At 42.3% G+C, this 16,053-nt stretch overlaps 1 protein-coding gene across 1 annotated transcript in view; it reads right to left on the minus strand.

Moving 5' to 3' along the window:
- LOC148135240 (putative G protein-coupled receptor 139) overlaps positions 1-16,053 on the minus strand; it is a 31,791-nt gene that overhangs the window by 10,205 nt on the left and 5,533 nt on the right. The window contains exons 3-4 of the mRNA XM_087985031.1: positions 11,003-11,020; positions 9,026-9,039 (exon numbers count right to left, since the gene is read on the minus strand). Coding sequence (XP_087841157.1) covers positions 9,026-9,039; positions 11,003-11,020 — 32 coding nt within the window. The remainder of the gene's footprint in view (positions 1-9,025; positions 9,040-11,002; positions 11,021-16,053) is intronic.

The raw sequence follows: 16,053 nt of genomic DNA on the forward strand, positions 1-16,053 counted from the left end.
ACAACTTCCTCTTCCAATCCACTGATTTCCTCCAAACCAATAGAGTACCAACAGCTACATGGGCTTCAGCTATGTCCTTCGCTTGATCTATCACAGATACACCGGCACGGCCCCCATCTGTTATTCCACTTGATTGATGAAGGTATCGGAACTAACTCGTGCTCACACGAGGAGGCTGAACAATTCATCAACATCACGAAGAGCTTTCATGTAGACCTCAACTTCACCTGGAACATCTTGGTCACTTCCCCACCCTTCCGGGATTTCTCCATTTCTATATCCGACGACCGACCAATTGCAGACATCTACAACAAACTCTCCAACTCCCAGAGCTACACCACCTTGCACCCGATGTCTGTTAAACTGCCATCCCTCATTTCCAATTACTCAGCTTCTGCCGCACCTGTTCCCAGGATGACCAATAGCAACACAGAAAATCCTAGGTTTCCCTCTTCCAAGATCTGAATTTTCCTTCCCACGTCATCGCCGATGCCATCCAGAGCATATCCTTTATATCTGTCCTTGAAGCACACTAATCCCAACGCAACCAGGGCATATCGTCTGGTCCTACTCATCTACCCTCAGCAACCTCTGTATACGTTTCGTCATCCTCCAATACTTCCACCATGTTCAACCAGACCACCTCACCCCTCACAGTGGTCCGAAGGGACCACTCTCTCCATGAATCCCTCGTAAGATCCATACCCACCACCACACCATACCCCACTCCCGATAACTTCACCTGCCACCGCTGGAAGTGGAAAACCTGCGCCCACACCTCTCCACTAACTACCGTCCAAGGGCCCGAATATACTTCCACATTGAACAGAATTATATCTGTACCACCACCAATGTCACACACACTATCTTTCGTACACAATGTAATCTCCTTCAAATTAGGGAGGCAGGGCACCAACTTGAGGATCATTTCTGAGAACATCTCTGGAACAACTGCACCAACCAACCCCATCGCCCCGTGGCTGAACAATTCTATTCCCTCTCCCACCCACACAAGCAGGTCCTAGGCCTCCTCCAGTGCAAAACCCTTACCACCCGACACCTGGAGGGAGAACGCATCTTATTCCGAAATGTAACTCTGTAACCACACGGGACCAACTTGGATTTCACCATTTTCATCATTCCAGTCGCCACCATATGTTCCCAATCCCAAGCCTCAGCCCTCTTGATTGGCCCATTCTCATTCCCATCTATCCGCTCTCCCTACCTCCAACAAACACCTTCCACCCAACATTCATCTACCGAGCACAACCACAACTACTTTTCCCACAGCCTCATCTCCTCACTTTTCTCTCGTAGGCCCCAGCTCACAAACCAATTCCTGATGAAAAGTTCATGTCTGAAAAGTTAATGCTCTTGCTCCTTGAATGGTTCCTGCCCTGCTGTGCACTTCCAGCACCACACTCTCGACTCTGATCTGCAGCATCTCCCGTCCTCCCTTTCTCTTTCTTGCTTCCTATGATTCGCCTGTACTGCTCATAAACACAGCTTTTTACTTTGCTGAGGTATGCATGAAAATCAATCTATCGATCTATCAATCAATCAGCATAGAGGGACACAAAGACATGTACAGACGCATAGAGGCAAAAGCACAGGAAAACAGAGATACACACACACACACACACACACACACACACACACACACACACACACACACACACACACACACACACACACACACACACACACACACACACACACACACACACACACACACACACACACACACTACATTGAGAAGTTATTGACTGGCTGGGGGGGTCAGGTGTTCCAGGCAGAAGGCAGGAGATTGATTTCTCAGAAACACCAACCATAATTAATGAGCACAGCAAACTTGTCAGGCCAAATGTTCGAAATTTTTAAAGCTCTTATGTTGTTAATTTATCTTGAAATCTGTGCCGAGAATCAAATGTGGCATATCATTGCTAATTATTAGATTGAAGTGTCTTTGTTAATGTGGGACAAATTTGAGGGGCTGAATACTCTATGTCTGTTCGTAACTGTTGTGCTTGTATCTCAGACGAGGTTAAAACAATGACTGCAGATGCTGGAAACCAGAGTCTAGATTAGAATGGTGCTGGAAAAGCACAGCAGTTCAAGTTGCATCCGAGGAGCAGTAAAACCTGATTCGGTATCAGTTTGATGTGCTTTGATAATAAAATGCTTTCGCATTGAGTAACATATCCCTTTCTCCATCAGGGTATGCTATCTGTGTTCTCCTCATCCACGGAGCAGTGACCACTGAGTTATCGAAGATCTTCAAGGTTGAGTTCGACTGACCTTTGATGGATAGCCGACTCAATGGTTACTTGCAATAAATAGGCAAGTGGCATTTAGCTGCAGTCAGATCAGTTATGAACATACTGTATGGTGCAGCAGTCTCGAGGGGCTGAAAGGCCAACTGATGCCCATAACCGTAATGTTGTTCACTCACTCAACTTCTCAATGCTGTTACACTCTGAGTGAATACCTTCTCGACTCACCTGTCCATTAACATTCAGGGTTTTGTGGTGAAGACCCGTCTGAGCGTCATAGTGTGTTGGCATTCATTGACTACACACATGTCTGGTTACGTCTTCACAAAATCACTGCATATCAATCTGGCTTGACTTGCATCTGCCATTGATTTGCTATCTGATCATTCCTTCATCAGCATTCTGTAACATAAGGCGTTCCTCCTCATTGCCAACCACGCGACCAATCTTTGTGTCTGACACAAAAGTAATTACACACTCCTCCAACGCCAGACCGCCACCTCCACCTCCTCCACCCCCCACTTTCACATCGGCACCATTTATGGATACCACAAATAAGCAGAGGCACAACACTAATCCCCGTGGTACAGCACCGGACAGTCACACAAAGAACTTTCTACAACCACCCTCTCTCTCCCGCCACTGGAACAATCTTGGGTGCAACTTGCAAAGCTACCACCATTGATACAATGATATTTTTTATTGGCTATCAGTTCCCGATGTGGGGCTCTGTCAAAGGCCGTGCTGAAAATCCGTATAAACGATATCTTGAAAAAAGTTTAATAAAATTCTTTAAGTGCAACATCCCTCTAATAAAAGCATGCTGACCATCCCTGAATAAACCATGCCTCGATATGAAGATTTTCTACACAGAATTTATACTCAGCTATCTACAGTTTTCTGCTTAATCACCTTCATGTAAAGCGGAACCACATTATCTGTTCTCCAACCCTTTGAGACCTCCCCTGTGCCCAGATTCTGCCACCAAACTTGGATCATTGCTTTTCCTTTGTAATTTCCCACAGGAGCTAGAGATACATACCATCCATTCCTGAGGATTTGTCCAATGTTGTCGAAACCTGTTCACATCTTATATCAATCTGCTCAAGACCTTCACGGTCATCGGCTTGGCTTCTGTCTTTGCATCTCGCTTCTACCAAGTGAATGAGATACCCAACACTGACGTAACAACTTACCAATTTTCTCTTGTTCCACACATTGATTTCCTCCTATGTTACCAACGGGTCCTAACTGCTCCTGGTTATTGTATTCCACACTGATGCACACTTAGAATATCTGGGGATTTTTCCCAATCTTGACTGTTCGCATTTCTCCATGCACCTGCGTTTGTCGGTCCCCTCTATGAGAATTTTCTAAGTTTCACTGCGATCATTGCTCACTCCTTGAATCTCACGATAACCCAGACTGAATTTATTCATCAGCCAATCTTGCCATCTGAGGAATTAAACTGGAGAATGTATTTTGCATTACCTCCGTGGCCAGTATATTCTTTCGTAGATTGGGCAACCGAGATTGTACTCCATTCCCACATTGGTGTCTCGCCAACATTCTGTGTTATTTGCACAGGATGCATTTCGTAATATCTACAGATTTCATTCCAATGAAGGTCAAACTAATTTCTTCCATCCCTTTGCATATATACCTCGCAATACCCTTTGCTTTAATTTTGCTTATTAACTCACTGCGTGAGTTCGGAAAAAAACATCCTACTGATTCTCCAGCGAGACCATATACTGTGTTTCTCCATTACCTGTGGCTACAATACACATCTTCAAATCATTCTAAAAAATGTTTTGTAAATTATGATTTTCCTTTCATAAATGCCTTATTATTCTCTCGAATTTTGCTGATACCCTCTAAATATCTGATATCATGTCCTTTATAATGCAATCCAACAGGTTCCGTACAATGAATGAGGACTTACCTGGCCTGTGGTTGTCTACTCTCCCTCTTTCTCACTTTCAACAATGGGTTTGCATTTGTAATCTTTCAGATGTTCTGCCTTTGCAAACTGTGTAGGAACGTAACATATTGATCCCCAAAGTAATAAATATGTGGATTGCTACTTCCTCTGAAATTCCTTTAAAAAGTACTTTAGGTCTGTCAGACTTACCACCGCTCAATCCAGCTGTCTTCCAAATTTAACTAGTTACTCTTATGAATGATTTCAATCTTTAATTACACATGGCCCATGGTCACTTGGTCTTTCTGGGAAAATTTCCTGATCTTACTCCTTGAAGACAGTCATAAAATAACTGTTTAGCTTCGTTGCAATTTATCTATTCTCTACAATTCATTATCTTTTCTGCACATTTATTGTTTGACATTTGACCTCGTTTTCATTTTCCTTCAAGATATCGATAGAAAGTTTACTTTGCAGCCTTTGTGCTTCTTGTTAGTTTGTGTTCCTGTTCTCATGTTGATTTTCATATCAGTTTCGTGGTTCTAAATTGCTGGGAACGATGTTTCCCTGATTATCCGCTTTAACAAAATATTTGGCATTTTTCTGAGCCGGACCCAGCGATCAAATGCGATCATCACACTCTTCTGTTCACCATCATAGAGTCACTTTTGTTGTGGTCTTTTCAACTTGTAGGCGTAGATGGATATTTTTCACCTTAAAGTATATCTATAACTGATAAACATTGTCTACCTTCCTTTAAATCTTTTTATTCACATATATTTCCAGCTCACTGAAGATGACTTGTCCCAAATAACGTAATGGCTTGCCTGACTCAGATGTATAGCCGTAAATTAATAACAAACCCTCTTGTTTTCAGACATCATACTATATATCACTATCACATCTATAAAAAAACTCCTTCACAACAAAATTTTCAGTTAGCTCTTCTAATCACATAACACCAATTCAAAACAGCCTGATATTTAGCTCGATGTTCAACTTTTTGCGAAAATATCTCATACATGCTCATGAAATCCATTTTTCACAACGGTTACTTGTTTAACACGGTTCAGATGCAACTTGAGTTTGTCCATCTTTTCTGCAGTTCATACAACATTGGATATCTGATTTCCTGTTTTATAACACGCCCAACATTTGCATTGCAGTTTTCATTTGATGTATAATTCCCATCAAAAGTTGACTTTCCTTGCCATTTCCAACCTCCACTTTACCAGATACAGTATATTCTGAGCAGTAAGGGCCTGGATATATTAATGGCAGATTCAGACGAGATCTTTCACGAGACCTATTTCAACATTGAGATCACTCATTCCTCTCGCCATTTTGACATTTTCACTCGGTCCCTCGTCATGCTAGTGGAGTCGAAAAAGGCAGTGAGGTTTCATCAATGTTGTTTATTCTCCAGACAACAGAGACTGATCTAACCCGGATGGGACCCTTATAGCAGGTTGGCAAAGTATGTCTGCCACTGTTCAGGAATCAGTGAGATCACATTTGACGCAGTGTGTACGAATGTAGTCTCCTTACTGCAGAAAGTACATGTCGATTTGGAAGCAGCTCAGTGATGGGTTCGCGAAAGATGACTGCAATAATGATGTCAGCTTATAAGCAACGCGTTGTCAGGTTGATGCAATATCCATTGTCCTTTGCCGGAATGAAAGATGATCTTTCATTGACATAGCAGAGAGAAAGGAGGGTCATCAACAGAAGCCATTAACACTTCAAATGGAGTAATCCACTCTGCTTCTCCAGCCTGTTACACAGACCTTTCGCTCTGTTGCACCTGAAAAGGACGAGACAGTTCAGTCCCTGTAGCTTGATATACAGAAACAAGAGGAGGCCAATCAACCCGTGAAGCCGTGATTTCAGGACCCAGAGTTGGCTGTATTAGCATTGGTATTCAGTTGCACAGCAACAAGGTCAGCCTATTCAGGCTCCTCATGTCTGCAGCACAGGAACTCGAAGAGGGCACAAAGTGACTGGAGATTGGTATACTGGAATAAAAGAAGGCTTGACAACCCATCGAGCCTGTTGCTTAGAAAGTGAAGAAGGATAAAAATACATTGAGATATTCTTGTAGGAAAGCAGGCGTTAACTCAGTTCAGTTGTCTGTAGTGATGGAACGGGTGAAGACAAGGCACTTTTTCAATACCATTTCTGCGATGCAGGAGTAGAACATTCAACATCTCGAGCGTTTATCAAAGAAAAGGAGGAGGTGTTTTCGCCCCTCAAACCGTTTTACAATAACAGGACGATTCCATGATCCCTCGAACGCCTTACACAGTAATAAGAGGGGACAAGCAGACCTTTAGCCTCTTACGAACCGCAGCAGAACAACAGCTGGATGATCAAGCCATTTAGTCTCTAATAGAGGAACACTATGAGTGCAGTCAGCTCATCGAGTGTGTAATCTAGGTGCAGAATATTACCATTCAGAGGTTCATGCCCCTTACATGAGAATCGGAGGAGATATTTTAAAGCCTTGTGCTTGTTACACATGAATTGAAAGTGAACGTAGTGATTATAGAAGGAGAAGGACTTGGAATGATCATCTTCACTGGGAAATAAAAATAGCAAGCAAACTATTAGGATGCATTTTCAAGGAACTAATAACAGGAGATTTGCACGGTCAAATCAAAATTAATCAGAGTATGCATGGTTTTATGAAGAATAAATCGTATTTGAATTATTTGTTCAATCTCGTGAAAGAAGTAAGAAACAAGGTTGACAATGGGGATCCTGCAGATTTAATATATCTGGATGTCCAGAAGAAATTGCAGAAGGAGAAAAGACTAATCTGTCAAATAAGAGGACCTGGTATGCAAAGTAACTCAATAGCTTGGATGGAGATTTGTCTCAAAACAAAATGAAAAAAAAGAATAGATCGGCCGTTTTCTGGTTGGCAACTTTTGGGAGTCATACAGCTCGCTCCTCAGGCACCAACAATTTGCAATATACACTGTTACCTAGTTACAGGTTTGTAAAATAATGGAGGCAAATTTTCAGATGACACAAACACAGTTGGACATGTAAGTTTCAATGAAGGTGGATGAAGTTTCCAAATGAATATCGGTAGCTTGGGCAAATTGAGCCAAAATTTGAAAGAAGAATTTGATCGTGAATAATTATCAGTTGTGTCTACTTTGATGAGAGAAATAGACAGACAACATATAATCGAAATGGTGAGAAACGTTAGTGTGCTGAGGTACAAAGGAATCTGTGCGACCTTATTTGACGTGTGTGATCTCTGTGCATATCACAGATAACGTACATTCAAGTACAGCAGGTAATGACGAATGAAGGTGGAATTGCAGCATTGATTCCAAAAGAATAGAGTATAAAAGTTAATAAATGTTGCTACTACTATTCAAGTCATTAGTGAGATTGCAACTGGAGTACCGTGCCCAGTTTTGGCGCCCTGACTGGAGATCTTTGCAGTTCCATTGGTGGCAGTTCAGAAGAGGTTGCCTGGGCTGATTCCAGAGATGAGGAGTGTTTCTTGTGAACAGTGATTCAGCTGATCAGGCCTGTAATCTCTGGAGATTGGCAGAATGAGAGGAGACTTCATTGATATCTGTACGATGCTAAAGGTAATTGAGAATGGAGACGTCAAGTGGATATTTCCACATTTGGAGCAACCTCGAACAAGAGGCCGTAGTTTTAGCATAACGTGGAGCAAATTTAAAACAGCGGTGATGCCAAATTACTTCATTCAAATGGTTGTGAATCTATACAGTTCACTGACCCAGAGTGCAGTTGAATGCTGGAACATTGAGAAAACGAAGGGTTATGGTGAGCAGGCTGGAAAGTGGATCTAAGGTCGAGATGACATCAATCATAATCCTATTAACTGCCAGAGCAGACTCATGGGGCCGCATTTCCAAATACCCCTTGTTCGTATTAAGCCTTCAAATAACCTGCTCAGGAACGGGGGAGGACCAAACAGAAAGCAGACAATCATAATAAAACAACCTTGATCAGTTTGACAGCATGAAACCAGTGCTATCATGCAGTGATCAGTGCTGAGTCTTCAACTATTTACAATCGAGACCAATGATTTGGAGGAGTGGAACAAACGTAATCTAATTCAGGTTGGTGATGACAAAAAGATAAACAGCAAATTTAATTAACAGGAGGAGGGGGGAGATTGCAAATGCTTATAAATAGATGTAATGATTGAATAACTGTTTGGCAGATGGGATATAAAATGATGCATAAGATGTTATGTTTTGTTTTTAGAACGAATGGAACGTTGTAAGTTATTGAAATGGAGAGAGATGGCAGGACGTAATGACACAGTGAGTACTGGAGGGTTTGCTCTGACTCGTTGAGACATCAGAACTGTCCTTCCATCTCCATCGTTGGCTTAGTTAGGTACTTAGACTCACAGCGCCAGGAAACCAGGTTCAATTCCAACACCAAGCAACTGGCACTGCGGAGTTTGCACATTATCCCTGTGTCTGCGATGGCTTCCTCCATGTTTTCCAATGTCCTGCCACAACGCAAATATGTGCAGGTTCAGTTGGCCATTCTAAACTCGAGCTCATCCCAGGTTTTTCTCTGTCCTCTTGGCCTGACCGAATGGATCATCTTGCTTCCCACCTATCCACTCCAGCCTTCCCATCGACCAATTACTTCCCACCTGCATCCACCTGACATCATTCATCTATCTTTCCCTGGGTGCCACTCCGCCCTCTATTTATTTTACAGCCCCTTCCCGTTCACCATTGTTGATGATAGTTTCTCACCTGAAACATCGTATCCACTGCTGCTTTACCTGCTGTGTTTTTGCCTTCCAGTTCCACACTTGATCGACTCATGCTAAATCGCCCATCGTGTCGAAGGGGTGTGAAGGCTGGATGTATTAGCCATGAGAAAATGTCGGACTACGAGGATAAAATCGGGGATTCTGGGTGGAAAGCTGTTTCGAGGATTAGTGTGGACTCGATGGGCGAACGGTCTGCTTCCAACTATCGGGATTCTGTGATAATCTCTCTTATGGCCTGCTAACTAATGTTCCAAGTCGCCCCATTACTCTCAGAACGCAAGGGATGTTTTGTTGTGGTTAGTTGGGTGAAGAGGAGGGGCGGGTGTGTTGAGCCTTTTATCAAAGGGGAAGCCTTTATGGAAGATTGTCCAATAAATCCTGCACTGCATGTTCATGTGTCAGATTTACTGAAACTTTGACAGTTTCCTATTGACTAGGTGTGGATACGGCAGATTTCTCTCTCCCACACAATCCACACACCCCACACAGATCCTCACGCTGTTTTCAGAGTTTCCCCTTTCTGAAGCCTCGTCTCCATTTGTTCATGTTTCAGACCCAGATGCTGTGACGAAGTCCCTGTATTCCGTTCAGACTTGGTCATCGAATCCCCTTGTCTCCTTGAATGGCTGAGGCAAATCACTGTGCAACCTCCAGCAAACCATCAACAGCGCCTCCACTACTTATTTCAATAACGAGTCAGTCAGAAGCCCCTCAGATACATGTTAGATGTCTGGTCTTTTGAGCAATTCCCAAGGGACCACCTCGTGTTGTTGACCACACATCCAGCTGAGAGGAACAAGCACATGTGTTCAGTTGTTAGGCATAGACCAAGTTCAAAGACGTGAGTGAAAGCGACAGAAAACCCATACAAATGGAACATGACATGGGAAAAAAAGTGGAAGTGAACAAGAACGTCGGCCACATATTTTTTTCTAAATTGTGTTTACTCTTCATAAGGATGTAACCTGAAAATCGAGGGAAACCAACAGCAAAGGCTATGATAAGATTCAGTAGGGCTGATTATTGTCTTAAAAGTGGATAATTAAGCAAAGGAGAACAAGCTGCAGAAATGTTGAAGATTTAGAAGGAATGTGATTAGTTGCAGTAGTGAAATTTTGAAGGTCTCACACACACGATTGAGAACATGCTATAAAGGTAATGCAGCATCAGCTAATGTGGTTCGTTATATGATATTCCAAATCCATCTCACAGAACCAATCTAGACACCGTAAATGCAGATCAGAAAGACTGTACAGCCCAGGTTCACGCACCGATCAGTACAACAGCAATCTCCATAGAATGGAACACTATGCAGGATTCACTATTGAATTGACATATAAACTCGGAGTATAGCTGTTCAGCGCGTGGAGCTGTGCAGGGAACATTATTGAAGTGATCTGTAAACCTGGAACAGTTATTATTCGAACACAAATCGTTGTGCAGAAAACCCCAGTGCATTGCTCAGTGACACTGTGTGAGATCCATGATGGAAGTGACAGGATGTGCAGTTAACATCCATTTACAGTTCCATAAATCCATTGTGCCATGACAGGGGTTGCTGGGGTGTGAAAATCACCGTCAGAGAGAGAGAGATGACGGTGGAAAGAGTTTAAAATCAACAAATGGGAGGGGCTTGAGAAATTAATAGGGAAGTGGAGACTGAGATAAAGTGTCCTGGTGGGACGTGTTCCCAGGTTTCAGGATGCTGAAATGAAGACATTTGGATTGCATTTTGCAACGTGGGCCAGTGTTTCAAGGAATGGCAGGTGAATGGGATATTAATGTGTGTTCGGATGATGGAAAGTTTTCTGCTGATTTGTAACTGGGGTCAAATAATAGAGAAGTGACAATTACACCACGATAGCAGGTGCACTATAGTCGTGGTGGATAGGCTAGTACAGAGGAAGACCATTGTCTTCCCAGAAAAGTCCACGCCAGCAGACGCCCTGAGCGTGGTCTGCGCTCACTACCCAGATCAGTGTAGCAACTGTGGTTTGTCAAAATCTCCAACAATACAGGACAAGTGTGAATAAACTTCCCAACTCAGCCAGGATAAATGCCACCGTATTGCCTCTGCTCTCTCACATTCACTGTAAATCTGTCTTATCACTGACCCGAACAAGCCACATGTCCCATCGCTCTCAGGACTTCGTCCAGCGCCTGTCCCCGTCGACTAGATTGAAAGCTTAATCTGAAATATAGCATTTTTGTCAGTGCAGCGTTCTACTAATGTGTTAGTCCATTTTCTGCTTTTTTCCTTTAAATTCTCAAGAATAAGGATCATTGACAGCACTGCCTCTAGCAAATGATCTGACAACAACTGACACTACTGGAGTATTGCTAAACTCAGAATATAAGAACATAAGAACACGAGAACAAGAAACAGGAGGCGGACGTCTGGCCCTTCAAGCCTGATCCTCAATGTAATGAGATCATTGGTAATCTTTTCCTGTCCTCAGCTCCACTTTTCCACCCTCTCACAATATTTCTTAATTCCTTGATTTATTATAAATTTATCTGTGTTAGCTTGAAAAGCATTCAATGAGGACGCCTCAATTATTTCACTTGGCAGTGAATTTCTCAGCTTCACAACACTTTGAGTGAATACCTTCCTCCTCCATTTGGTGCTCAACCTGCTCCTCTTAAACGTTAGGCTATCCACTCTTGTTCTAATTTCATCCGCCTGTGGAAATATCCACCCTGCTTCTGTCTTATCCATTCGTTTATTAATGTATTTTTTAATATTTCTATGAGATCCGCCTCCTTCTGCTGAATTCCGATTAATATAATCACTGACTACTCAGTCTCTCCTCATCAGCTGAACCTCTCAATTCTGAAATCAACCCAGTTAATCGCATCTGCACATCCTCCACTGCCAATACATTCTTTCACAAAGTGAAGGGATAAACGCTAAACACAGCACCCCACAGTGATCTGACCAGCTACTTATACAGCTGCAACTTGCACTAAATCCCTTTAGTAATGAAGTACAAAAGTCCCTTTGCCTTTTTTAGTTACATGCTGCACCAACAGACTAAAATTCTGTGACTCGAGCACAAGGACATCCAGGACCCTTGCACAGGAGCACACATTGACAATCAGAAACAAAGCACTGGACTCTACTCTACGACGCAAGAACAGTTTAGACCTGGTTGCCGAACAGTGAAGAGATAAATACAGTGAAGAGGTACTTGCTTAAATTCAGATTGAAAAATGTTACTAATGGAATTTAGAAGAGATCAGTCTGAGATCTTCAACAATTTATAATCGAGATTAACGACTTGGACAAAGGTGCTGAGTGGCTTGGTGCTCGGTTTCCTAGGACAACAAGGTAGTCATGCAATTAGACGTCAACTGGATACAGACTGTTTGCAATGGGATTTAGACAGAGGAGGATCATGAGCAAACTTCCTGTAAAAGAATAATAGCAATGTGGGTTGTGTGTAGGCTTTGCTTTCAGAAAGGCAAAAACAAAAGTAAATTATGCACCTGGAGAAAGATTGCATTATTCAATGGTACAGAGGGATTTGTGCATCCAGTACATAAATGACATCCAGTTAGTCTGAAGATGCATAAAGTAATTTGGAAAGGGAATGGATTTATACCACTTCATGCAAAGGATATCTTCTATGATATTAAGGATGTTTTTCTGCCTCTGTACATGGCATGGCTGAGACTCAATCTGATGCATTGTGTGAATTAATCAAGCACTGAAACGAAAAACGTATCAGCGGCATGATTAATAGATTTGCTGCTGATATCAAAATAGATGGTGTCGTGGATAGAGATGAAGGTCGCCTCAGCGTAAAACGGGATCTTCATCAGGTGGGCAAATTAGCCGACGAGTGGCAGAATGAGATTAATTTCGATAAATGTGAGCTTTGGACCTTTGAGAAGATGAATTGGGGCAGGACTCACACAAACAATCGTGCTACCCTTGGAATTGTTGCCGAAAAAAGAACCCTACGCGTGCAATTGATTTGTTCCATGAAAGTGGGGTCGCAGATACAGAGGTTGCTGAAGAACGCGTTGGTCTTGTTGCCGGCAGAGCATTCAACATAGTAATTAGGAGGTCATGATGCGACTGTGCAGGTCATTTGTTAGGCCACGTTCAGACTACTGTGTACAATTTGGGATGATCTGCTAAAGGAACAATGTTATTAAACTTGAGATGGTGCAGAAAATATTTACAAGGGTATTGCTATGATTGGAGGATTTGAGCTAAATGTGGATCCTGAAGAAGCTGTGGCTGTTTTTCCTGGAAAATTGGAAGTGGAGGAGTGTCATCATTGAGGTGTACACAATCATGACGGACATGGATAAGGTGAATAGCCATGGCCTTATTCCCAGAGAACACGAGTCCAAAATTAGAGCGCATAGGTTGAAGCTGAAAGGGGAAATATTTTAAAGGGACCTTATGTGCAAATTTCGTATGCAGAGGATGTTGCCTATACCGAATGAGCTGCCATGGAAGTGGTGGCGTTTGGTACAATTAGACATTTAAAAGCCTTCTGAATGTGTACAGTAACAGGAAGGATTGAGTTACATGGGCCAAAATGCAGGTAGATGGGGTAAAATCCGTTGAGGATATGTGGTCAGCGTGGACAAGTTGGACAAAAATGGTCTATTTATATACGATTTGACTCGACAATTTGATAAGAAGGATGAGGAGAGATGCTAAAATGCAATTTCGAGTCGGAATTGTTGTCACAGGAAGTCTGTGATGCCTCTATGTTTACATTCATTCACAGCTCAATTAGTTAGACATTTGACATAGAAACGAATTAAGGATAATGGGATTCAGACGGAAAAGTGATTCGGAGTACTCTATCAGATCAGCTATGATCTTGCTGCTGGTGCAGAACGCTCAAAGTATCTAATGGGTCATCCCTGCTCCTCAGTCCTATGTTCCATTCAGCCCTTCAGAACTGCTAGACACGAGCAGTTGGATGTTACTTATATGTGTAACCCAATGCACAGAAACAGAGGAAACCAATCACTTCCTGAAGACGGTTGCACACGTTTTGGATAGAATAGAAAAGGCAATTAGAGAACCACGCTGCTAAAGAAGAGGTCCCTCATCTCTCTTTACAAATTGTAGTTTACTTGATGGTTATACTATTCACCCAGGTTAATTGTGAATAAAGCCCCCATGGCTCAGGAAATGATGACTCACAGAATCCTCCGCTTTCCTGATTGCAGCATTCAAAAACTGAACCTGCATGTAAATACTATCCACTAACCTTCCAATAGCAAAATGTGAGAACATCAGAAACAGGAGCAGTTCATTTAGCCCCCACAAGCTTGCCATGCCCTTCAATAACGTCATGGCTGATTGGCCTAGGTCTCAAATCCTCTTTAATGCCCAATTATTCATCGCCCTCAACTCTCTGATAGGTCAAAGGCCACGTAGCTCTTATGTAAATACTTTTAACAATCTAACTCTTCTCACTCCTTGGAAACGAGAATTCCTGACATTCAATCCTCTGAGGTTGAAGAAAATATTTCCTGCTCCCACACCAGCACCTATTGCCGTGAACAAAACAGCTACAAATAAGGGTAACGATTGACTTGCCACGATACCAATGCAGTATTTGTCTGACAATCGTATCAACGATCGCGAACAATTCATGGGAATCAGTGTAAGTGTCCCACTGGTTGAAGTGATTGAAGTACAAAAGAAGATCGTTGTGTTTAGGAGACATCAATCCTCTCAGTCTCAGGACATCTCAACAGGTTTTCCTCAAGGTAGCTTCCTCGGCAAAAACATCTTCAGCTGCTTCATCAATGTCTTTCCCCCATCATAACATCAGAAGTGTGCGCGTTCACTGAAGATCACACACAAAATTGTCAGAACAAATGGTTACCCTACAGCTCCTGAAGTACTCTATGTCCACGTACAGCAAACCTGGACAATATTCATGCTTGTACTATGCAAGCGTACGTGACATCTGTGCAAACGAAAAAAAGACACTGCACATGTTCAAAGTAAAAAAAAACGATTTCATTCAGCAACTCAGGCGACTGACTGTGTGGAGTTTGCAAATTCTCCCCGTGTCTGCGTGGGTTTCCTCCGGGTGCTCCGGTTTCCTCCCACAGTCCAAAGATGTTCGGGTTAGGTGAATTGGCCATGCTAAATTGCCCGTAGTGTTAGTTATAGAGGTAAATGTAGGGGTATGGGTGGGTTGCGCTTCGGCGGGTCGGTGTGGACTTGTTGGGCCGAAGGGCCTGTTTCCATACTGTAATGTAATCTAATCTAATCTAAATTCACATTGGTTTCACAGGAACAAAAGAGATTCATTCAACCCATTGAAACTTTTGGACAAGAAGAGGAATAGCCAATTCAGTCGCTCCAGGCTCCTAAACACGAACAAAAGAGGTGTAGTATTGTGGATAAGAGCAGAACCCTGCAAAATTGTTTTCAAACGTACCCTGGACCTTACCGTTTTCTAATTTTAACGACTGATGTAAAATGTCTGAGCCAAATGAAATGCGAATGGTCAAACTGCTTGATATTTAGCAAAACGTAATTACTTTAATACATTAGATAAATTAAAATCAATGACAGGGGAATCGAGAATTACCTAATTGTATGAGAAAACTTAACAAATAATTGATGTAGGAGCTATTCGTAATTATTTCTTCCAATAAAGTTACATCCTATAAAGAACCATCTTGGCAAAAAGGAAAATTCAGACACAAATTCTCACAAGCAGTTCTCCAACCAGAAGAAAAATAATATGCAGAGAAAATTCAGAGATAGTAGCATCCAGGAGACATTCACTGAAGCTTACAACTCTGTTGAAAACCCAATCGCCTCTGATGCTTAATGAGAAACCAAATGTCAGAAAGCCTAATCTATGAGAGCTGGCCACTCTAATTAAACTGCATTAAAACAATCTCGAGGCCTCTCAATTTGTTTATTCAAGTGGCCTTAATTAGCCAATTTGGTAGCTCACATTCAATCCCTTTCTTAAAAGAAACAAGAGTAATCCAACCTTCTAAAACGACAGCATCCTCACACGAGGCAGGGCATCAAGTTGTTAATTAGGCACGACGATTAGCCC

The sequence above is a fragment of the Chiloscyllium plagiosum genome, unplaced genomic scaffold (assembly GCF_037043375.1).
Source record: "Chiloscyllium plagiosum isolate Xiang-an unplaced genomic scaffold, Cpla_swu_hap1 HiC_scaffold_50, whole genome shotgun sequence".
Taxonomy (NCBI): domain Eukaryota; kingdom Metazoa; phylum Chordata; class Chondrichthyes; order Orectolobiformes; family Hemiscylliidae; genus Chiloscyllium; species Chiloscyllium plagiosum.